The sequence below is a fragment of the Microcebus murinus genome, chromosome 30, assembly GCF_040939455.1.
Source record: "Microcebus murinus isolate Inina chromosome 30, M.murinus_Inina_mat1.0, whole genome shotgun sequence".
Taxonomy (NCBI): Eukaryota; Metazoa; Chordata; class Mammalia; order Primates; family Cheirogaleidae; genus Microcebus; species Microcebus murinus.
In genome coordinates, this window is record NC_134133.1 from 5729087 (window position 1) to 5750929 (window position 21843).

At 43.4% G+C, this 21843-nt stretch overlaps 1 protein-coding gene across 5 annotated transcripts in view; it reads left to right on the plus strand.

The window, feature by feature from the left end:
- The window catches only part of CADPS (calcium dependent secretion activator), a 483222-nt gene that overhangs the window by 233033 nt on the left and 228346 nt on the right, over positions 1–21843 (plus strand). For all 5 annotated transcript variants that reach the window (XM_075998810.1, XM_075998808.1, XM_020284645.2 and 2 more), the window contains exon 6: positions 188–309. In XM_075998810.1, coding sequence (XP_075854925.1) covers positions 188–309 — 122 coding nt within the window. The remainder of the gene's footprint in view (positions 1–187; positions 310–21843) is intronic.

Sequence of the window (21843 nt, forward strand, 5' to 3'; positions counted from 1 at the left end):
CAGGCAATAAGTGACACCGTGCGGCATCACATCTTCTTGCTGCTAGACTGATCCCAGCATGGCTGGCAGACGCCCCTCCAGAAGCCATCAGGGCACCCTGTGGCTTTCTCCGTCCCCTCTTCTCATCTGTGCATTTTCCTCCTGGCGGCACTGCCAATGACCTCTGCGATGTGCGGTTCTGTTGCAGGTGGTGATCATGGAGGTCCAGGGCCTCAAATCCTTGGCTCCGAACCGCATCGTGTATTGCACCATGGAGGTGGAAGGCGGGGAGAAGCTGCAGACCGACCAGGCCGAGGCGTCCAAGCCGACGTAAGTCACGCCTCCCCGCGGCTCGTCGTGCAGGGGCTGCGGCCGTCCGTTCCCTTTTTGGGCAACTCCAGAGTCAATGTCTGGCTTTCCCCAGAAGACCCTAGAAGACCTATGCCTTGTTTATTTTTCAAAACACATGTCCTGCCTGCGTTTTCTTTTTGGCAGCTATAACGAGACTTCTAATTCCCCCAAAGCAGAGGAGTCAAGAAAATTAAACAAACGATCTTTTTTCTGGAGGGTTTAGGTATTCACCTTAGAGCGTTTAGCCACAACTTCCATCCTTCCGTATGATGTCCGACATAAATCTGCTTTATGACGTGTTTAAAATAATATTTGGCTCAAGGTATAAGATATTTGTTTCGAAACTTTTCTCTGCGTGCCTTGTTTAGGAACACAGTAGGTTATGTGGACGAGAACACATGAACTCAGGAGGGTCAACCCGGTTTTGTCGAATGCTGGCTGCGTGTGTAGACGAGGTATCTTTGCACAGCATCTGTGCACAGCCACTGCTGTAGCCCCAGCCCCGCAGGGCTCACGGTCTAGTGGGGGCATCGGGAAAGTAACGATGCAAATACACGATTATAGAGATAGAAACGGTGACAGAGAAGGAGTGCTTTGAGAGGAGCCGGGTGGGAAGGAGGGAGTGGGGCAGTTCCTGGGGCGGATGCAGGACAGGACTTCCTCAGGACACGTGAGATAGTCGAGCTCATACTACGAACGTTGAGGGACGGGGGTGGGCGTGGAGGGCGTTCGAGGCAGAGTGAATAGCTTGGGCGAATGTCCTTGGTCACCAACAGCCCTGCGAGAAGGAGGAATTCAAAGAAGGCCAGTGGAGGCTGGGGTTCAGAGGACAAGGGGGTGCCACACACTGCCAGAGAGGAGGCAGGTGCCACTACCATGAGGTCCTTGTTAGGCCACGCGGGGACAGGATCAGAGATGTGTTTAGAAAAGATCGCTTGTTTAGAAAAGATCGCTGCAGCGAAGGGGGCTGGAGGGTCTGGCAGCAGCTCAGCGAGGATCCTGTCTCAATGGTCCACACCAGGTGTCCTCAAACTACGGCCCCCTGGGCCACATGCAGCCCACCAAGGACATGTATCTGGCTCGCCGGATGTTTCTGCCGCTGCTGCCTGTCCTGCTTAGCAGCCGGCTCGTTGCAGGCCCACAGTGCCACTCTCCGACAGTCTGAGGGACAGTGACCTGGCCCCCTGTTTAAAGAGTTTGAGGACCCCTGGTCCACAGGAACAATGACGGTTCATTCATTCTTGTCAGTAGACTCTCAGGCCTCGAAGATTCTTGAGAGATCACTTCCCCCCTCCCTCCCTGCCCACGACCTCGCTCCCTTGCTTTTCTGTCTCAGTCAAGCCAGTCTGGACTAACGAGCATCTCTCTGTGTTGGTGTTGATTCGCACAAAAGGGTGACCCCCGATAGCAGCTTGCCACCCCTCCCCAGCCAGAGCTTTCTGAGATATTTGGCAGGACATGAATAACTTTACCAGGATGCTCGAACAAAATAGTTCAAAGAAAGCCCTGAACGTTTCCCGGGCTAGAGAAAAATCTGAGGGCATTGTGTGCCTTCAAGTGGCTCTTTGCATGAATAGGCAAAAGCCTCAGATGCTCAGAGGCTGGGCGAAATTAACGAGCGTGTGTGGGGCAGAAACGGAAACCAATGCACTTTGTCACATGCCACCCTCTGTCCCGTTTTTACAACTTAGTTTCAAACTGACAGTAAATGCAGTTTCTTTTTCTTTTTTTTTTTTTGCTGCCATTGATGAAATCCCAAGTTTTCCTCAAACAGTCTGATCGTTTTCAGTGCTATTCTGTTCTGCTGCACTATTTACATGTGCTTTTTTGAAAACGTGTGGTGTACGGAGGAAGAACGACCTAGTTGGTGTCTCTGCCTGCCTTTTAAGACACTGGGCCCCCAATGTGGTGCGATCAGATAGGGAAGGAAGGAGAAGGTTCTGATCATTCCAACAGCCCGTTGTTTCCTATGAGCTATTTTAACTCCAAACGTATTTTCTATCATTTTATTTGGTGTAAAGGTTTTAGTTGCCAGGGAAAATGATGAGTTGATTTTTAATCATGATGAATGATTAAAACAAAAGTTCAGATTATAAATAATTATACGCTGTTTGGGTCTACCTACTTGAAATACTCATTTCATATATATATATATATATATATATATATATATATATACATATATATATAGCTATACATGTGGATTATGATGTTCATACATATAAGCATCTTACACTGAAACATTTTGCTTTTCTAGCCAGAAATAGACTTTTTGCTTCCCCTTCAATCAGTGGAGTGAATATTACCAAAGCCCCACAGGGGGTTTGTTGATTTGTTTGTTCTTCAATACCTTAAGAATGCAGGGTTCATGGCCGTGGTCAAGTCAAATCTGTCGGTAGTGACTACCTAGAGTGCTGTATTGAAAAGGGTTCTGAGGGCTGGGCGTGGTGGCTCACGTCTGTAATCCTAGCACTCTGGGAGGCCGAGCGGGTGGATCGCTTGAGGTCAGGAGTTCGAGACCAGCCTGAGCAAAAGCGAGACCCCCGTCTCTACTAAAAAAAAAAAAAAAAAAAATAGAAAGAAATTAGCTGGACAACTGAAAAGTATATAGAAAAAAAAAATTAGGCGGGCACGGTGGCTCATGCCTGTAGTCCCAGCTACTGGGGAGGCTGAGGCAGGAGGATCGCTTGAGCCCAGGAGTTGGAGGTTGCTATGAGCTAGGCAATGCCACGGCACTCTAGCCTGGGCAACAGAGTGAGACTCTACAAAAAAAAAAAAAAAAAAGTGTTCCGAGGCCAAATCTGTATTCAGAGGACGATAGTGCCAAGATCGACTTGTCATGTCTGCCATGGAGGGGAAGGGGTCTGAGCACTCTGTTTGCCATTTCTATAGTGTGCCTAGGGGATACACCCAGAGTTTGAAATCTGGCAGCACTCCTGTTTCTTCCTGTCCCTTCCTTGATCCTTTGTATATAGATTCTCCTTATACCCTTTACCAATCCTCCTTCTAAACCTACAATTCTCTTCCCAGTACTCATCTTTGTCATAGTTCAGTCCTGGTAGTTTTGCTCTGCCTCCGATTTTATCTGGTAGGATGAACGAGCCTGTCTGTGCAGGGCCATTTTCTCCCTGCCTCCCGAGTTTGGAATTACTCAGAAAGCTTTCCATCTTTTCTCGGGAGCTTTCATTTCTTCCCATCTTTCTCCACCCCCACGCCATCCCCCATCCCACTTACAATTTGTCCCCTTGCTAATCACCAGCTGTCATCTCTGCTACTTGCTTGTGATTATCCCGAAAAGTACCCTTTTGGGGGGGTTATCTTTAACGTGTCCTAGTAACTCCACTTCATCATCTGACAAGTTGAGCCCTTGGCCTGCCCTATTCATCTTCTGAATCTCGTCTTCCACTATTCTCACAGCTAGCTGATGCCCGTGCTTCAATTTATAGATTCTAAAACGGAAATTCCATTCAAGCTTGTTTCATTTATTACTCACACATCACCCAGCAACTGGGACCATCACATCTTGCCCTGTCACGTGTCTGCAGGGAACTTGGCTGTTGTCTTTTTTTTCCCCAAGTATAGTCGCAAATCTAGCAGTGCATTACATAACCCACTTTGTCCAAGAGCATGTTCTTTAGAATGCGAATGTGTAGAATCAGACATTGGACGTCCCTCATGTCCTTTATCAATCAACGTCCTTTATCAATCAATGCCGCCTCTTCACGTATAACCAGAGCCCTGCCCAACATGGTCATATTGGATCGGTTGCATAATTTAAGCGTCCTGTGTTCATGAGTGAAATATACTTTGTGGTTGGGAAAAAATGGTGTGTGTGGTAGGTAGGGGCCACCTCTTATGCTCTGAGCTATATTGTGGCCCCAACAATTGTCCTTCTTTTTATCCATCTGTTTGCTATACGTGAATCATTTTTAAGCAGACTATGTATCCTTTCAATTCTGTTGTCTTTCTCGCCTAAGTTGTGGTTTTTTGTTTGTTTGTGTTTTTTTATTTTTGAGACAGAGTCTTGCTTTGTTCCCCAGGCTAGAGTGCTGTGATGTCAGCCTAGCTCACAGCAACCTCCAACTCCTGGGCTCAAGTGATCCTCCTGCCTCAGCCTCCCGAGTAGCTGGGACTACAGGCGTGAGCCACCACACCTGGCTAATTTTATTCATATATATATATATATATATATATATATATATATATTTTTTTTTTTTTTTTAGTTGTCAGCTAATTTATTTCTTTTTTTTTTTTTTTTTTTTTTTTTAGTAGAGACGAGGTCTCGCTCTTGCTCAGGCTGGTCTCAAACTCCTGAGCTCAAACAATCCTCCTGCCTCGGCCTCCCAGAGTGCCAGGATTATAGGTGTGAGCCACCACGCCCGGTTTTTAACATAGAAAACCAAGAGAATACGTGATCAAAGTTACCGTGAGATATATTTCTTAAAGACTATATCGTCTCCATTTGGAACACATTGTTTCTGCTTCTGATGGGAGGCCAATTGGGTGCCCAGGCAGGAGTCGTTGAAAGCCTGTTGTCAGGTTAGCACTCTCAGGAAGGCATGAGATGGAGAAGTGAAATTCTTTGTGGTTTGAAGAACCTGTGCATATCTGTCCACCTCGTCTGAAACAGAGCAGAGTCTCTTCTTGTCCTAAGGCAGGGGTCCTCAAACTTTTTAAACAGGGGGCCAGTTCACTGTCCCTCAGGCCATTGGAGAGTGCAGTGCACATTCTACACATGCGCACTGTGGGCCCGGGACGAGTCGGGTGCTAAGCAGGACTGGCAGCGGCGGCAAAAACACCCGGCGGGCCGGATAAATGTCCTTGGCGGGCCGCATGTGGCCCATGGGCCGTAGTTTGAGGACCCCTGCCCTAAGGCAATGTTTCCCAAAGGGTAGCACTCTTACCTGTGCTGATAACAGAGATTATGTTGAGAACTACCAAGACATGGCATTGAGTGACATCAAATCAAGTGAAAAGGAAGGTACCCCTTTTCGATTTATTTTTCAGTTCTTCTTACTAGGTCAAAGAGAACATATTAACTTGGTACTAGTGGGTCTTTAACACACCTCCACGGGCCTGGGCCCAGAGCCTACTGCAGGCAACGGCATCCAGTTAGGGTTTCATAGTATTGTTTAGATCCCATCGCAGTTGCCTTCCATTCATGGCTGGGGGTGTCGCTTTGTCTTTTGCAACAGTGACATACGTTTTTCCCTTTTAAAGAAATATATTAACATTTAAAAAGCGAATTAATTTAAATCAAGTATGTTAAGTGAATAATAGCACAGGTGGAACCTGGATATGATAGAAAGTAAGCATGACAGTAACTTGTGCTGGTGTGTGGAAATGGCAGAGATTAAAGAGGGTATGCAAATTAATTTGGAAAAACTGATATCAAGAAGCCTGACATATTCCCTGACTAGATGATACACTCCAAAATTACTATCTTTGTTAGTAGTCTCGTATAGTATAACTTATCCTCTAAAAAAAGCATGCCCGGAGGATTAAATACCAGAAGATTTAAATAAGTTTGCTGAAAAGAAAAGAAGCTCAAATTAGCAACCCAGTATTGTGCTAACTTCTCGGAAATTATATTCTTCTGAACTGAAACCAAAGATGCCACTTGGCATTTGATTATTTAACAAGTTCATTACTCCCTCATGAGCCACGGGCTTCATGCCGTATGGATTTCATTATTGCCAGGAATTAGAAAATACAATCAAACTTGGGAAGCTTATATATTCCAAGGGAATAAGAAAATAAAATGCCCTAACTGGAAAATCTTGCCATAGCCCTTGTGCTTCTCAATGACACCTGATCTGATGGGACCACATGAAAACAAAAGACAAAAACAAAACATCACGCATCCCTATAACATATTTCTTCTGCGAAATGTATTATTTGTCTTCTTGGTGCAGTGCAGAATGGGACAGGCTTATTATGCCCAAATCATTCAGGGAAATAGACTTCTATTAAATTGCTACCACATTAAGTCAGTTACAAAGTCAGAAAAGGAAGTTGTTCCCTAAAATGGCTTGCATCATTTATCATCTTCTTTAATGGTACCTCCTTTTCCAATTTAACCAGAAACGTTTTCTGTGTACTGGGCCTTGGAATGGTTTAAATGGAAGCAGGATATCTTTCCTGGGTGGCTCCTTTGAAATTTAGATGAACATAGTGATATGCAAGGGTTGGCACTTGTATTCCCTCAACAAATGTAGACGGAATGCTTTCCAACCAGTGCTGGGCCTACAGCTACGAATATCATACATCAAACCTTGGCCTTGTGGAACAAACACTCTATTAAGGGACATAGGCAATAAATGAATCAATGAATGAGTATATAAGTTCCTAACCGATTATAATTTGCATTCTGAAAGTAAGATGTAATGGGGGTGCAGGCTACTCTGGTGGCCAAGGGTTCCCCCTCGGAGTAGGCAGTGCTCGAGTTGAAGCCTCAGGGAAGAGGAAGTGGCCACCGCTGGAGATTAGGGAAAGAGCATTCCAGCACAGGAACACCCAGTGCAAAGGCTTTGAGGTAGGAAGGGGTCTGTTGTGTTTCTAGACCAGAAAGGAGAAGAACGTGACCAGAGATGAGTCAATGAGGGGAGTGTTCACAGGGAGAACGCCAAGAGTGGGAAATGGCCAGACAGTTCAGGGCCTCAGACTCCAAGACCCTGGAGAAGCCATTGGAAAAGAGTTCGAGCCAGGGGGAGTATGATTGGACTCCCATCCTAAAACCTGAAGCATCTTAAAGGTTTCCAGGAAAAAAAAAAAAAACTTGGAACCACAGAGATACGGGTCAACAAATATTTATGGAGCACAGACTGTTTGCCAGGTATTAGTGTGAGAGTGAGGAATAAGACAGACCTGACCTTTGAAGCCGTAGAGCCGTGGAGAGAAGCTGCTTGCAAAAATCCAAGTTCCTGGGCAGAGAGTGACAAATTCTCCAGGAGCCACTATAGCTTTTGAGAACTTCAAAAACTGTCATAAGGACAAAAGAATGAGACCTCCTCCGGAGAATCAGCTCCTTTGCCACCTACCTTTCTCAACACTCCATGCCCAAGTTCACAGTCCAAGGGACACAGATACAGAGACATTATGGAGTGGAAACTTGGATACCATTTCTCTTGTTTTTCCTTCCCGAGAAAGGCTTAGTTTCTTTCAGAGTTAATTAAAGCGTAAATGGTAAAAGCCAACAGTGACCCAGAAATTTGATTTTGCTAGGCTCCCAGAAGATCTGTGGGTTGGGAGGAAGTAAAATTATAATCACAGTTTGGGATGCTCACTGTCCTTCCTCTCAGACCAGAAAGCTTGGTCCAGAAGCCCCGGTGTTGACGTAAGACCAGTTTGCGTTTGCCTGTGGGTTGGAGGATGAATAAAGGTAGGCAGGACAGTAGAACAACAGACAGTAGGGTAGATGGTGGGGAGGAATTAGGTGCTAGAGAACAAGCTTTGGAGAGGGAGCTCCAAGTTCTGCGCCCGACTCCATCATAAATTTGCCAGTCTGTCTATATAAGCCACCAAGTTTTCCAACTTCACCAGGTCTGGAGAAGTGATATTGAAGACCCCTTCCATCTCGATAATTCTACAATTCCTTCATCCAGCTGGTCCAGAGAAGAGTCATAGTGACAGAGATTAAGGCAGAGTTTTCAGGAATTGCAACTAACTCTGAGTCGGTGAAATTTGTAGAGTTGGTAGTTCCAGAATAGGATGATCAAGTGGTGACTGGTATTTACCAGTTAGACACTGATACTCCATCTAAATGTCAAAAATCCATGGAAGTTCTGCTTTCATGAGTAATCCAGTCTTGGGCAGATGTGAAATAAGAATGTACTTTTTATTAATAACCTTTGAAGGACTAAGTGACTGTAAGCCATTGCCTTTCTGATTTAGCTTTTCCTTTTGAGACAGAGTCTCACTCCATTGCCTGGGCTAGAGTGCCGTGGCATCAGCCTAGCTCACAGCAACCTCAAACTCCTGGGCTCAAGTGATCCTCCTGCCTCAGCCTCCCGAGTAGCCGAGACTACAGGCATGCACCACCATGCCTGGCTAATTTTTTCTATATATTTTTAGTTGACCAATTAATTTCTTTCTGTTTTTAGTAGAGACGGAGGTCTCGCTCTTGCTCAGGCTGGTTTCGAACTCCTGACCTTGAGCGATCCTCCCGCCTCGGCCTCCCAGAGAGCTAGGATTATAGGCGTGAGCAACCACGCCCAGCCCTGATTCAGCTTCTCTAATGCCTGAGAGGATTACCCGCCAATGACATCTGGAGTAATCTAAGAACTGGACTGATTTTCCATCACTGTTCAGTAGAAACCCAATGTAATATATTTCTTCCATGTGTTGAAAACTACCATATTTGTTATTTAGTGATCAGAGAAAACACAGAAAGGAATGCCAGATAGTTATTTACCTGTGAAGACGGGATGCAGTCTAGAAATCCTCACTAATAAGAAAACGAGATGCTTGATTTACAGCCATCAATACACAGCAGCCATGTGGTGTCGCAGATAAGGAACAAAATTGGGAGAGCTGGGTCCAAATCTCAGCTGTGTGATCTTGGGCACATATTTCTTGACTCTTTTTGCTTTAGTTTCCACATTCTTACGAAAATTTAATTAACGTACATACAATGCTTAGAACGGTGCCTGTCACATAGTAATCCCATTGGTTATTGGAATCACGGCTTTATTCTTGTTTGAAGGAAGGAAGAGGAGACGGGGAAAAAAGGTGGCCTGGGTCTAAGATAGTGATCACTAACCGTAACAATCATTAACATTGATTCCACACTTTCTGCGGGCCAGGTGTTCAGCATTTCATAGTTGTCCTCTTACTTAATGCCCTGCCAAAACCTGAGATAGATGCTATTGCCATTCTCATTTTACTGATGGAAATACTGAAATGTGGAGAGGCTAGGACTTGGTCAAAGTTGTACAGATAATAAATACCTGAGCCAGAAGCCAACCCCCAAGCATGTGCTACCCTACCTTTCTAAAAGAAATCAGACCACTAAAAGAAGGCAATTTAGGGCAGGTGTGGTGGCCCGTGCCTATAATTCCAGCACTTTGGGAGGCTAAGGTAGTTGGATCGCTTAAGCCCAGCAGTTCAAGACCAGCCTGGGCAACATAGCGAGACCATGTCTCTTAAAAAGACAAAAAAAAAAAAAAATGACGAAGAAGGTAAATTTAATTAGCATTGCAAAACTATCTAAAAGGGCTCATTTCCTTTCCATAAATGCAGTTGTCTTGTGGGTTCAAACAGTGTCCCTAGCTAGATGGTGATGAATGGGCTGTCACTCACACCAGGGCAGGACAGCACACAGATGCAACCCGTGTGCATCAGCACTGTTAGGAGCTACTTGTGTGGATCTACAAAGATGACCCAGAGGTGGCCCCTTCCCTTGAGGCCCTTACACAATCCCAGGAGAGTCACTAATGGTAACGATCACCCTCCTTGTGGGAATCATGATAGTAACAATCGCCTCTCCCATTGATTGAAATCTACCAGATGTCAGGCACCAAACTAGCCAGTACCATGTGGTTACCATGTGGTTACCATGAGTCAGACAGACCTGGGTTTAAATCCCAGCGTCACCATTCACCACCTAGATAACCTGGGGCAAGTAGATTCTCCTCGCTGGGCCTCAAGTTTCCCCATGGTTTAAAGGGAGACAAAAATACAACCTGCCCCATGGAGTTGTTGAAAAATGATCTGATCTATGTTAAGGGCTGAGTCCAATGACCAGCATATTGTAACCTCTCAGGAAATAGAATTAACAGCCAAAAACCCACTATAACCTCACTGAATGCCACATGGTACTGTTAAGAAATAGGTACCCGCTATCTCCTCATCACATAGAAGGAGAAAGAAGCTCAGAGAAGTTAGGAAGCCCGCCCCCAAATCCTACAACTCTTGCAAACTCAGGCTCCAAACACCAGGAAAGGAGATGGCCAAGTCTGCCAAAGAAGAAATGGGCTGGACGCGGTGGCTCACGCCTGTCATCCCAGCACTCTGGGAGGCCGAGGCGGGAGGATCGCTCAAGGTCAGAAGTTCGAAACCAGCCTGAGCAAGAGCGAGACCCCATCTCTACTAAAAATATAAAGAAATTAATTGGCCAACTAAAAGACATACAGAAAAAATCATCTGGGCATGGTGGTGCATGCCTGTAGTCCCAGCTACTCGGGAGACTGAGGCAGGAGGATCACTTGAGCCCAGGAGTTTGAGGTTGATGTGAGCTAGGCTGACGCCATGGCAACTTAGTGAGACTATCTCAAAAAAAAAAAAAGAAGAAGAAGAAGAAGAAGAAATGAGCACTGTTGCCTGAATGCTTTTGCCAGAGCCAGGAGACAGACGCTTAAGGTGGGCTGTGGCCAATGGGATGATAAAAGAGCTGGTTCTCAAAGGCAAGAGGAATCAAATGGGGTGGCATCCTCCTTGAGTGACAGCCAGAGCCGTGTCCCCCTGCAGCCTGGGTCTCCAGGAACCCATTCTTTCTGGGTCAGCGTCCTTGCTCAAGAGAGGCTAGAGTGCAGCTGAGATGATACTTCCTATACATGCACAAGTTCCTGGTCTTATTGCAAACCCCCCACCCGCACTGTGCCACAGAACTCCCCTCACCACAAGCACGCAGATGAGTGTGGATTCCCCAGGTGGGACAGTATCTTGGCATGATGCCAGTCATCAAGGTGTTTGGAAACTTCTGGGGCTCTTATATTCAGACTCTGGAGTCCTTCAAGGTCACCTGGGCTCCTTGGTAAGGATTTGAAAGTCCTCGCCCCACCCCGGTTCAGAGCATTTGGGGTGGGGCAGCAATTTCAGGCAGCCTCGGATAGCTGGAATCTGGTCGGGAACATTTCAGTGATTATATGGAAACTAAAGGTGAGCAAAAAGCTTTGGGGTGAGAGAGGCCCTGGTTTGGATCCCATTTGTGCTGCTAACATTGTTCCACTGGGTGAGCCACTGAATCCTTCTGAACCTCAGTTTCTTCACTTATAAGATGAGACTGATGATAGGCTGGTCGCTAAGGTTTCAAACTTCATAATGTATGCAAAGCACTTGGCACAAGTGGAAGAGATGTCATTCTCATCCTTATCATGGTTGTTGTCAGTGGACCCAGGGGGACAAAAGAAATCGGCACAGGCCATCAAAGCCAGTTGGCGTGAACTCAAGAAGGTATGGACACTTTATCTCTCAGTTGGATGCCCTTTGTCAGTTTCCCTTGGTGTGTGTTCATGTGTATATAGATTCCTTACTTGTACTTGGAAGATTCTGCACGTCAGGCTAGTTTTCTTACAATGCCTCCCACGTAGGGGTGGTCAGTGAATGTTGGTTGGGTCAGAGCTAAGCCTCAGCGGCAAGAGGTGAAGGGCTTTGGGAAAAGCTGAGAAGGGAGCCCCAGGCAATGGGCTTGGAAACCTCATCAGAGGACTGATGGCCGTAAAGATATCCATGGGGGAGATTTCGCAGCTCCAATGAGTGTTCCATGGCTGAAAGAATGGGAAATGGCTGCAAAACCTTGAATAGAAAAATCCAGAAAAACAAACTGAACCCTTGGTCCCAAACCACTGTCAGTTTTTCAAGTAATGAACAAAATTCACCCTCCCCCACCAGGGAATTGCTAGATGCCACACAGATTAACCTAAGTCCATGTAAATCGGAGGGTATCTCAACCACTAGCAAACAGGCTGCCATGCAATCTTATTAAGGCAGAGTTTCGTTGTTTTGGATGTTCTTCTTCTGTAAACTTGCTAGAGAGAGAGAAAGAATTAACAAGAGAGCTCTGCTCTGCCATGACTTCACAGCCAGAGTTATAAAATGCGGTTGCAGTATCAATATTGGAGCACTATTAGGAAAGAAGAATTAGAGGCAGGAGGCTCAGGGTGTGATGTCCCAGTTCTTCCCTGCCGTGTGATGTCATCTTGTCTTTCTCCCTGCCGCATCGAATCGCTCAGCCTATTTCTACCCCGAGAGCAGAAGTAGGTGATTTTCTGTTGAGCCAAACGTAGCTTGGGACCTAGAAAATGCTTCTCTGTCTTTCTCCTGCTTTAAAGAGATCCCAGACAAAACGAATCTCAAGCCCAGCCTGGTCTCTAGAAATGGCAGCCTCTAGAAAAACTCGCTGTGCTCTTTAGGTTGTGATCAGAACTCACCCCAGGGGCCTGCTGACCCCACGAGTACTTGCAAACCAGGGAGAGGATCAGACCACAGAGAAAAGAGCACAAGATGCCACCGGCAGACTCCTTCCTTCATTCCCTCAGCCCTTCCTTCATTTCTCTCACTTCTCTGTGCTACCGTGTGCAACAAACACTGTGCCTTGAAGGTGTTTGCAGCAGTGAACAAAAGCAGAAACCCTACCCTTACAAACCCTCCAATCTAATGGGACAAGCAACAGACAAGGCAAGCTTAAATCATTTAGTAAAGATGCATCAAAGTTAGCCCTTGGCCTTACCATTCCCTCAAAATCTATTATATACCTTTGGTTTCAACTTGCCTTTTGGAGACCTAATAGACTAGTGTTATTTCAAAGTCATTTATAGAATCTCTGAAATGTTTACAAGTTCAGTGATCATGGAAACACATAGATAACCTTCAATAGCCAATCAATGCGATAACACCTGTAATACAAGTAAGATACGTCATTCTGATTTATTGTTACCATCCAAATATTCATTTTCAAATATACGTGAGCATTCCAAATGCATCTCGGAGTTAAAATCTTCTATTAGTCTAGACTATTCTCGAAGTCTGTTAGTGAAACTATAAAAAAATGTATACACATATATGTTATCGAAATGTTAACATGTTTGCAATTGTTTGCTGTAACGTTTTTGGTGGCGGTGAAAAGAAAAGACAGAAAGAGAGAGTGGGGCCAAACAACGTGGCTTTATTGAGTGTTCCTGGGCGAGGCTCACGGGTCCCAAGAGAGGAGAGGGGGCCGAGAAGTCGCGCCTATTTGAAAGGGAGGAAGGCTTTTATACTGTTTCAAGTGGGCTGAGGACTTTTGGCAGAAAGAGCTGGGGTTTTTCCACTGTGACCTTTGATGGTCATTGAGAAATAGGAGGGGCTGGCGGTATTTGCGGAACCCAGGAGCTAAAACTTTCTTATTCAGGTGGACGTCTAGATGTGGTTGTTCTCAGCAGGGCCTGGCAGCTTTGTCCTCGGCGGGTCTGGTCTTGTGAGTCTTTTCTTTTTGATCTAGGGAGGGGAGGGGGGCCCGCCACCAGCCTTACACGTACCACCACCAAGCCTTGCTCTATGCACACTGCTTACCAGCCTGTAAGTCGCAGCGTCTTGGCGAATGACCTTGAGCGATTGCGAAGTCAGCCTGACATTCTTAAAACCATGCAGTGCTGTAGGTTTATGGATGCACCCCTGGGGACCGGGGTGTCACTTCTCTAGCTGGCTCTCTCGTGCCCTGCAAGGATGACTCTACAGCTGTGCCCAATGTGTTCTTTCTCCGCGTTAGCAGGGACGTGTCTTTTACAGAATGTTCCGTGCTGACATCAGGGGGACATTGCCACCAACCAACAAAAGGAAAATCAACACATCCTCTTCCCCTTCTTGGTTTCACTTCCTGCTCGGTGCGTAAGCCGGATTGCTCTGAACTTGTGCTGATGCTTGCTGCTGGTAGGGAGGTATTCATGGGAAAAGATTTCCAGAGGTAACCCACCGTGGGCCCCATCCCACTGAGCGAGTGAGCCGTTCTCTGTAGATAATGTCGGTGCAGGGTACTCCAAGTCTTTCATGAGGTTAATGTTTAATCACATGTAAATAAATCAGGCGTGACTCCAACACTACAGCGGAATCTTGGACCCAGGACTCTCCCGACAGATGCAACTGCTGCAATATCTGGGGGTAAATGCATATTTTGTGCATACGCTTTCAGTAATATTTATTTAGTAACTGTCTTGCGTAAAGCACTGTGCTTGGTCTTATTATTGGCTCCGTTTTTAAAATAAGACTTGATGTTTTTCTGATCAGAAAATTACTATGGTGGTTGCAGAAAATTGAGGGAAAGTATAAGGCAAAATTAAATATTGCACATGATCTGAAAACCCTGCCATAATCACTGTGTACGTTTCAGTGTTGTTTTCCAGTTTGTTTTTCTGCATCTGGGGGGGGGGGTTGTCCAGGCCAACCACAGATAAATGCATGGGATAGATAACCTTATATGAAAGTCTTTATATTCAACTGTGATTATATTCAACTTTATATTCACCTGTGGTTATTTCCTTTGGATAAATTCCTAGAAATGGTATTATTAATTCACAGCTAGTTATTTCCTCTATGTTGGTGAGTAGGGTGACCACTTCATCCTGGTTTATCCAGAACTTTCCAGGCTTGGCACAGAAAGTCTTACATCCTGGGCCAAACTGGGACAGTTGGTCACTTAATTTGAATGAACACACGTCCCCTACCTCTGTCATCCTATATACCAGGAAAAAGAGAACGGCTGAAAGTCACTCACGGTGTTTGTTTTTGGGAGACCTCTGTCACTTCAGCTTCTACTATCAGGAAGCTATCTTTGTCCCTGGCAGCCTCAGAGAATTCACTGTAGCTTTTACATTTGAGCCTGGAATTAAGATGCGGTTCAGCCGTTTGTATACAAACAGCAAGCAAATCACTGTGCGGGAGTGAAGGTCACCGTCCGGCCTCACTGGGCAATCTCCGTTTGCTCCATTTGTCTGGATACATAAAAAGCTGCACAATTAGAATTATTACATAAACATCAGAGTGATACTCCATGTAACTAAGCAAGCAGATTACACTGTGGTGTTTGTACATGGAGGTGAGGGCCATGAATGTCTTAGTTACATTTGTGCAGGATCCCGAGAGTAAGCAGCAGGAGAAAACAAAGTCACGGATGAAAATAGACAATGCACGTGAAACAGACAGAACTCGTTGTAGGAATTTTCTGGGTCTTTCCTAATAACTAGTAATGGTAGACGTTCTTTTTTAAACAGAGCACTTTTGTTTCTGCCCAATTTTTTTTTAACCTATCAGTGGTCAGGATGCTAAATCCGAATTGCACAAGTTAGGTTTAAGTGAATAAAAATGAGTCTGCCAAGCAAGTCCTAAAACTAAGGTTAGTACGATTAGTTTTGATTATAGTCAACTAAGATTAGCAACTGACTTCATTACCTACCACCTAAACTTTTCTAGGGTCTAGGAAAAAGTGTTAAATAGAAGAAAAAAACTGTCTGTGATATATATATATATATATATCGAGAGAGAAAAAATATATATATACACATACATAATTTGAGGAAAGAAATCACCTTTCATTTTGGTTTTCATTATCCCTTTTTAAAAAGTAAACTAAGGAAAAGGTTTGACCCATATTTGAAATGGAAAATATTCAGGCACTTGGGAAATAAGAGCAGAAACCTAAATAACCTTCAGGACACTCTAAATAGCAGCAGTTAATAGGACTTAATTCCAGACCTAGGTTGCCAGGGTGACTAAAAATCATAAGTCTCTTGAAATTTACATCAAACACCTTGTTAAAAAATGGGGGTAAATCGCACAAAACCCCAAACCACCAGCATAATATGTTATTTAGGCTTATTTTTTAGGCCGAAAGTACTGATCGCAAATGCACACTTTCTCTGCATGAGGTTAAACCAGGGGTGCTCAAACTTTTTAAACGGGGGGCCAGTTCACTGTCCCTCAGACCGTTGGAGAGTGCGCACTGTGGGCCCGGGACGAGTCGGCTGCTAAGCAGGACAGGCAGCGGCGGCAAAAACACCCAGAGGGCCGGATAAATGTGCTAGGCGCCCCGCATGTGGCCAGCGAGCCATAGTTTGAGGACGCCTGGGTTAAACCAATCAAGGAACAAGTGATTACATTTTCTTTGTAGGAATACTTAATAAGAAAATGGGAACATACAGATTCAAAAACAATATCAATTCAACCAAAATAAAAAGTATGGTTTGGTGTGGATCTAATGTCTACGTGTTTCACCTCTCCAGACCTACTTTGCATCCTGATTTAACCTGTTTCCTGGTTTATTCAATAGATGTTTATGTAAAAATAGTTATTAGGCACTGGTCTAAGCACAAGGAATACAATGAATAAGACAGATACAGTCCATGCTCTTAGTGTCCCTGTGTTCTAGTGAATGAAGACATAAGTATGTAAACAAAATAATTTAAGACAACAATGAATATTATGAAAAAAATTAAACAGGGCAATATACTAGGGGATGAATGGGTGAGGGAAAACTCCCTTGAGATTAATTGGACTAATAGAACAGAATAGAAAACCCGGAAATAAAACCATCTACCTACAACCAACTGATCTTTGGCAAACTTTGTCAAACTGATCTTTGACAAACCAAACTGAGCTTTGACAAAACTGATCTTTTGACAACAACAATAAATGGTGCTGGGAAAACTGGATAGCCACATGCAGAAGAATGAAATAGGATCCCTATCTCTTGCCATATACAAAAATTAATTCACGATGGATTAAAGACCTAAATGTAAGGCATGAGACCATAAAAATTTTAGAGGAAAATGTGGGAAAAACTCTTCTAGACATCAGCCTAGGCAAAGAATTTATGACTAAGACCCCAAAGGCAAATATAGCAACAATAAAAATAAATAAATGGGACTTTAGGTCAGGCGCGGTAGCTCATGCTTGTAATCCCAGCACTCTGGGAGGCCAAGGCGGGAGGATTGCTTGAGGTCAGGAGTTTGAAACCAGTGTGAGCAAGAGGGAGACCCTGTCTTTACTAAAACCAGAAAAAAAAATTAGCTGGGCAACTAAAATAGAAAAAATTAGCCAGGCATGGTGTTGCATGCCAATAATCCCAGCTACTTGGGAGGCTCAGGCAGGAGGATCACTTGAGCCCAGGAGTTTGAGGTTGCTGTGAGCGAGGCTGATGCCATGACACTCTAACCTGGACAGCAGGGAGATTCAGTCTCAAGAAAATAAAATAATAAAAAATAAAATAAAATAAATAAATGGAACTTAAGTAAATAGCTGCTGCACAGCAAATATCAACAGAGCGCACAACCTATAGAATCAGAGAAAATATTTGCAAAATATACACCCAACAAAGGACCAATATCCAGAATCTACAAAGAACTTAAGCAAAAAAAGAAACAACCCCATCAAAAAGTGGGTGAAAGACATGAACAGAAGCTTTTCAAAAGAAGAAAGACAAATGTCAACAAACATATGAGGAAATGTTCAACATCACTAATCATTGGGGAAATGCAAATTAAAACTACAATGAGATACCACCTTGGTCATATCAGAATGGCCACCATTAAAAACTCTAAAAACAATAGATTCTGGTATGTATGGATACAGACAGAAAGAAATGCTTACTACTGTTGCTGGAACTGCAAATTAATAAAACCTCTATGGAAAACAGTATGGAGATTCCTCAAAGAAATAAATGTAGACCTACCATTCAATCCAGCAATCCCACTGCTGGGTATTTACCCAGAGGAAATGAAGTCATTTTATGGGGGGAAAAAAAAACTGCATTTGAATTTTTATCACAACTAATTAATTGCAATTGTGAATTCACAATTGCAAAGATGTAGAATCAACCTAAGTACTCTTCAATTCATGAGTTGATAAAGAAATATTTATAAACACCATGGAGTACTACTTACCCATAAAAAGGAATGAAATAATGTCATTGGCAGCAATGTGGATGGAAGTGGAGACTGTTATTCTAAGCGAAGTATCTTAGGAATGGAAAAACAAACAGCCATATGTACTCCCTAATAACTGGGAGCTAATTGATGGGCACACATGGGCACAAAGAGATGTAAAGTTCATTAGAAATCAAGAAGGTGGGGAGGAAGAGATGGGGAGGGATAAAACCTACCTATCGGGTACAAAGAACACTATTTTGGTGACGGGCACACCAAAAGCACAGACTTAAACATTATGCAAGTTACCCTTGTGACAAAAATATTATACTGGCACACCCTTAGTTAATATCTTGAAATTTAAAAAATTAAAAAAAAGAGAGAGATTGGTCTCAAAGGACATTCCTAAGCAGGTGCTATTTGAGTTGAGACTTCAACGTCAGGGATCCAGCCACGTGAAGGTGGAGTCAAGGAAGAGGAAAGAACAAGTTCAAAGTCCCCAAGATAAGAATAAGCTCCTGCTGTTCAAGGGACGGAAGGAGAAAACATTGTATCAGGAGTCTGTGAGCAAAAGGGAAAGTAACAAGAGAGACAGGCAAGGACCACATCACAGACAGCCTTTTAGGCCACGAAAGGACTTTGATTTCTGTTTTGCCTGTGCCAGGAAGCCCTGAGAGACTCGTACACGATGGATGGCCATGGTGCACGTTTCTTTCTGGGAAATGGATTGTAGAGAGAAGCTGAGCACTACATAGCTTTGTAATATTCTAGTCTGAAGTTGAGCGATGGCCTCCCAGGTGTTTGTTTAATGATTACGCTTCAGAAATTGCACATAAGGTATATTATTTAGCAATAAAAAAGATTGAAGCCCTGGTACGTGCTACAATGCTGATAAGCCTCAAAAAAAAAAAATTATGCTAAGTAAAAGAAGGCAGATGCGAAGGACTGCATATTCTATGATTCCATTTATATGAAATGTCAAGAAAATGCAAATCTATAGAGACAGAAAGTAGATTAGTGGTTGCCTGGCATGGCGGGTAGGAGTGTGATTGACTGCAAACAGACACAGAGGATCTTTCGGGGGTGATGTTTATATTCTAAAATTAGAGTCTAGTGATGGTTGCACAATGCTAAAAACTTACAAAGTCATTGAGTCGTACACTTAAAACAGATGTAGTTTATGGTACACAAATTACACCTCACTAAAGCTGTTATTTTCAAAATCATCAGGAGGAAAAAATTTCAGTCATGCTGCATATGTTCTTTTTTATTTTTTAAGAGAATAGACATAGGGAGGCAAGGAGGGAACCTATTGCAGTCATCTGAGCAAGATATAATGGTGGCTTAGATTGGATTGACAGGCAGGAAAAATCGATAGGTTTTGCAGAAGGATATAAGAAGGCTCATGGTGGAAAAGTGTGTGTGTGTGTGTGTATAAATGTAAGAGAGGAATCAATAGCATCTTTGAGTTTGGGATTGAGCACCCAGATAGCTTTGGCGCCATTTTCTGAGTTGCAGAAGAGCAAGTTATTGATTTGTCACCCCACTTGGTACGCCTCCATCAGCCCAAAGCGTATTGCTAACAATGAGTTTCTAGATTTTGCACACACGCAAAAAAAAAAATGTCATTAAATTCAAAGTCATCTCCGTATTAACATCTTTCTGATGCTTTTGTGCTTTTCTATGCTTTTCTGAGTTTGGAAGGAAACAATGGCGGGATGGCTGATGTGGACAGAGGATTGCGTCTAATCTGCATTCTGCCATATCTGTGTCATGGCCCCCAGCCAGTGACGGCAGCTAAGGCAGCCTTTGCTATCGTAGCAGTGTGAAATGGTGTGGGGCTTCCCCCTCTGCACATGTCAGGAAGTGTTTCCAATCTGGTTGTGCCCCTGGGAGCAGGTGACACAGCAGAACACCTTCCTGATTTGTTTCTTCCTAATTCGTGCATCTGAGCAGAGAAGGAGGAACACTGTACTTCACCTAGAATAGAGAAGACCTAAATATTTAGACATGATTCCCATGAAAAATTTTACCTGCAAAAACTTCCTTAGGGCAAGGGATGGATCGACTGTTTTATGAACACACTGCTTACCCTGAGGTTTTCTCAATTAGAATTTCATATGACAGTTTGAGGCTGAATGTATTTGAGACCTCAAATAGAATGGCTTTTTGAGAAAAAGGGAATCCTACTTCTTCCCACTGGTTTTTAAAGCACCTATAGTGACACAATCCAGATGACAGAGGGAGGGGAAGAAAGACATAGTTGAGTGATCTTGGAGATCAAAAAATCCTCATAGATTATCGTCTTCTGACTCTATAGATTGCTTAAACAAGAGCTTAGGTGGTGAGTGTAAGTGATGTGTATATGTAGATTTTTCAAATTCTGTATCATCATATACTTTAAAAGAAAAACATCAAATAATGGTTTGTTTTAAAGATTCTTATACTATCCCAAGAGTAGTACTCTACTTAGTAATTTCTATACTTCTAGCATCAATATAGTTGATGTCTTTTAAATCCCGTTTGAAATTTTCAGTTTAGTAAACAGGCTATAAAGTAGGTCTTATTTGCTTTCTAACAAATAAGGCAGAACAGCTTGCCCATGGGGATTTAAATCATAATTTACATTATGTTTATTTTTATAGACAGGCCATAAGTACAATTTGCAAAGCTGGATAAAACTAAGGCACTAGAAAATTAAAAAGAGAGATTTATTTTTTTTCCCCCATAAAATTGAGCTCAGTTGTAATTTCAAACTAACTGCTTTAATTATACAGAATAATTGGATTAGGTGGGGGTTTGCATAATTTGTCAGAATCATAACATGACAATTGATATTTATTCTTCTGTTGAATGTGCAGTTCTGGATACGCAGACACACAACTGGAAAGAAAGTAAAATGTAACATGGAAATTTTTGGAGGAATTAAGAACGTAGCATTATGTAAGATTAAATATATATGTGTATTAATGATAAGGTTTCATAGAGAAATCCATTCCGAATATGACTTTGAGAAGACTTAGCACATATATCAATTTGTAAGACACCCTCCCTTTTTTCAAATCCTACATATCTTTAACATTTACTGCCAGGCCGGACACAGTGGCTCATGCCTGTAATCCTAGCACTTTGGGAGGCTGGGATGGGAGGATCACTTGGGACCAGGAATTTGGGACCAGCCTAGGCAATAGCAAGACCCTGTCTCTACCAAAAAAAAAAAAAAAAAAATTTTTTTTTTTGCTTTGTAAAACTTTTAATTTTTTTTTTAATTAGTTGGTCGTGGTGGTGGATGCTTGTGGTCCCAGCTACTCAGGAGGCTGAGGCAGGAGGGCAGGAATTGGAGGTTGCTATGAGTTATGACGACACCACTGCACTCTAGCCAGGACAACAGAGAGAGACTCTGTCTCTGGGGGCGGGGGGAATTTTACTGTAGCTAACTATACAATGTCGAGCACCTAGTGACCTTTTTCTAAAACCTCAGCCACAACAAGCCTGCACAGGATTGATACTGTTGTTTTATATTTTTATTTAAATCTGTTCTTATTGTTTAACCCTGATTATAAAAGGAACCGTGTTCCATCCGACTGTAAATAAGAAAGTAGCCCTAAAAATAACTTCAGTGAACACAAAACTATCTTGGCAAATTCTAGATTATTCTGTTCCCTGCAGAAAGAGGCTCCAAATGTCAACAACATTGCCCACTTTAAAAAAGCGACAAAACTTAGCAAATTTAAGCCGTTCTTCTGCCACACTGAGAATTTCTTCCTATAAGCAATGAGAGGTGACAGAAGAGAATGACTGTTTCATAAGACCATTTGATGCCCCATATTTGTGCCACCTAAAATCATTTCCAGGGGTACAAGATGTGCATTGTGAAAGTCACAGTGTTCTATCTCTGTTG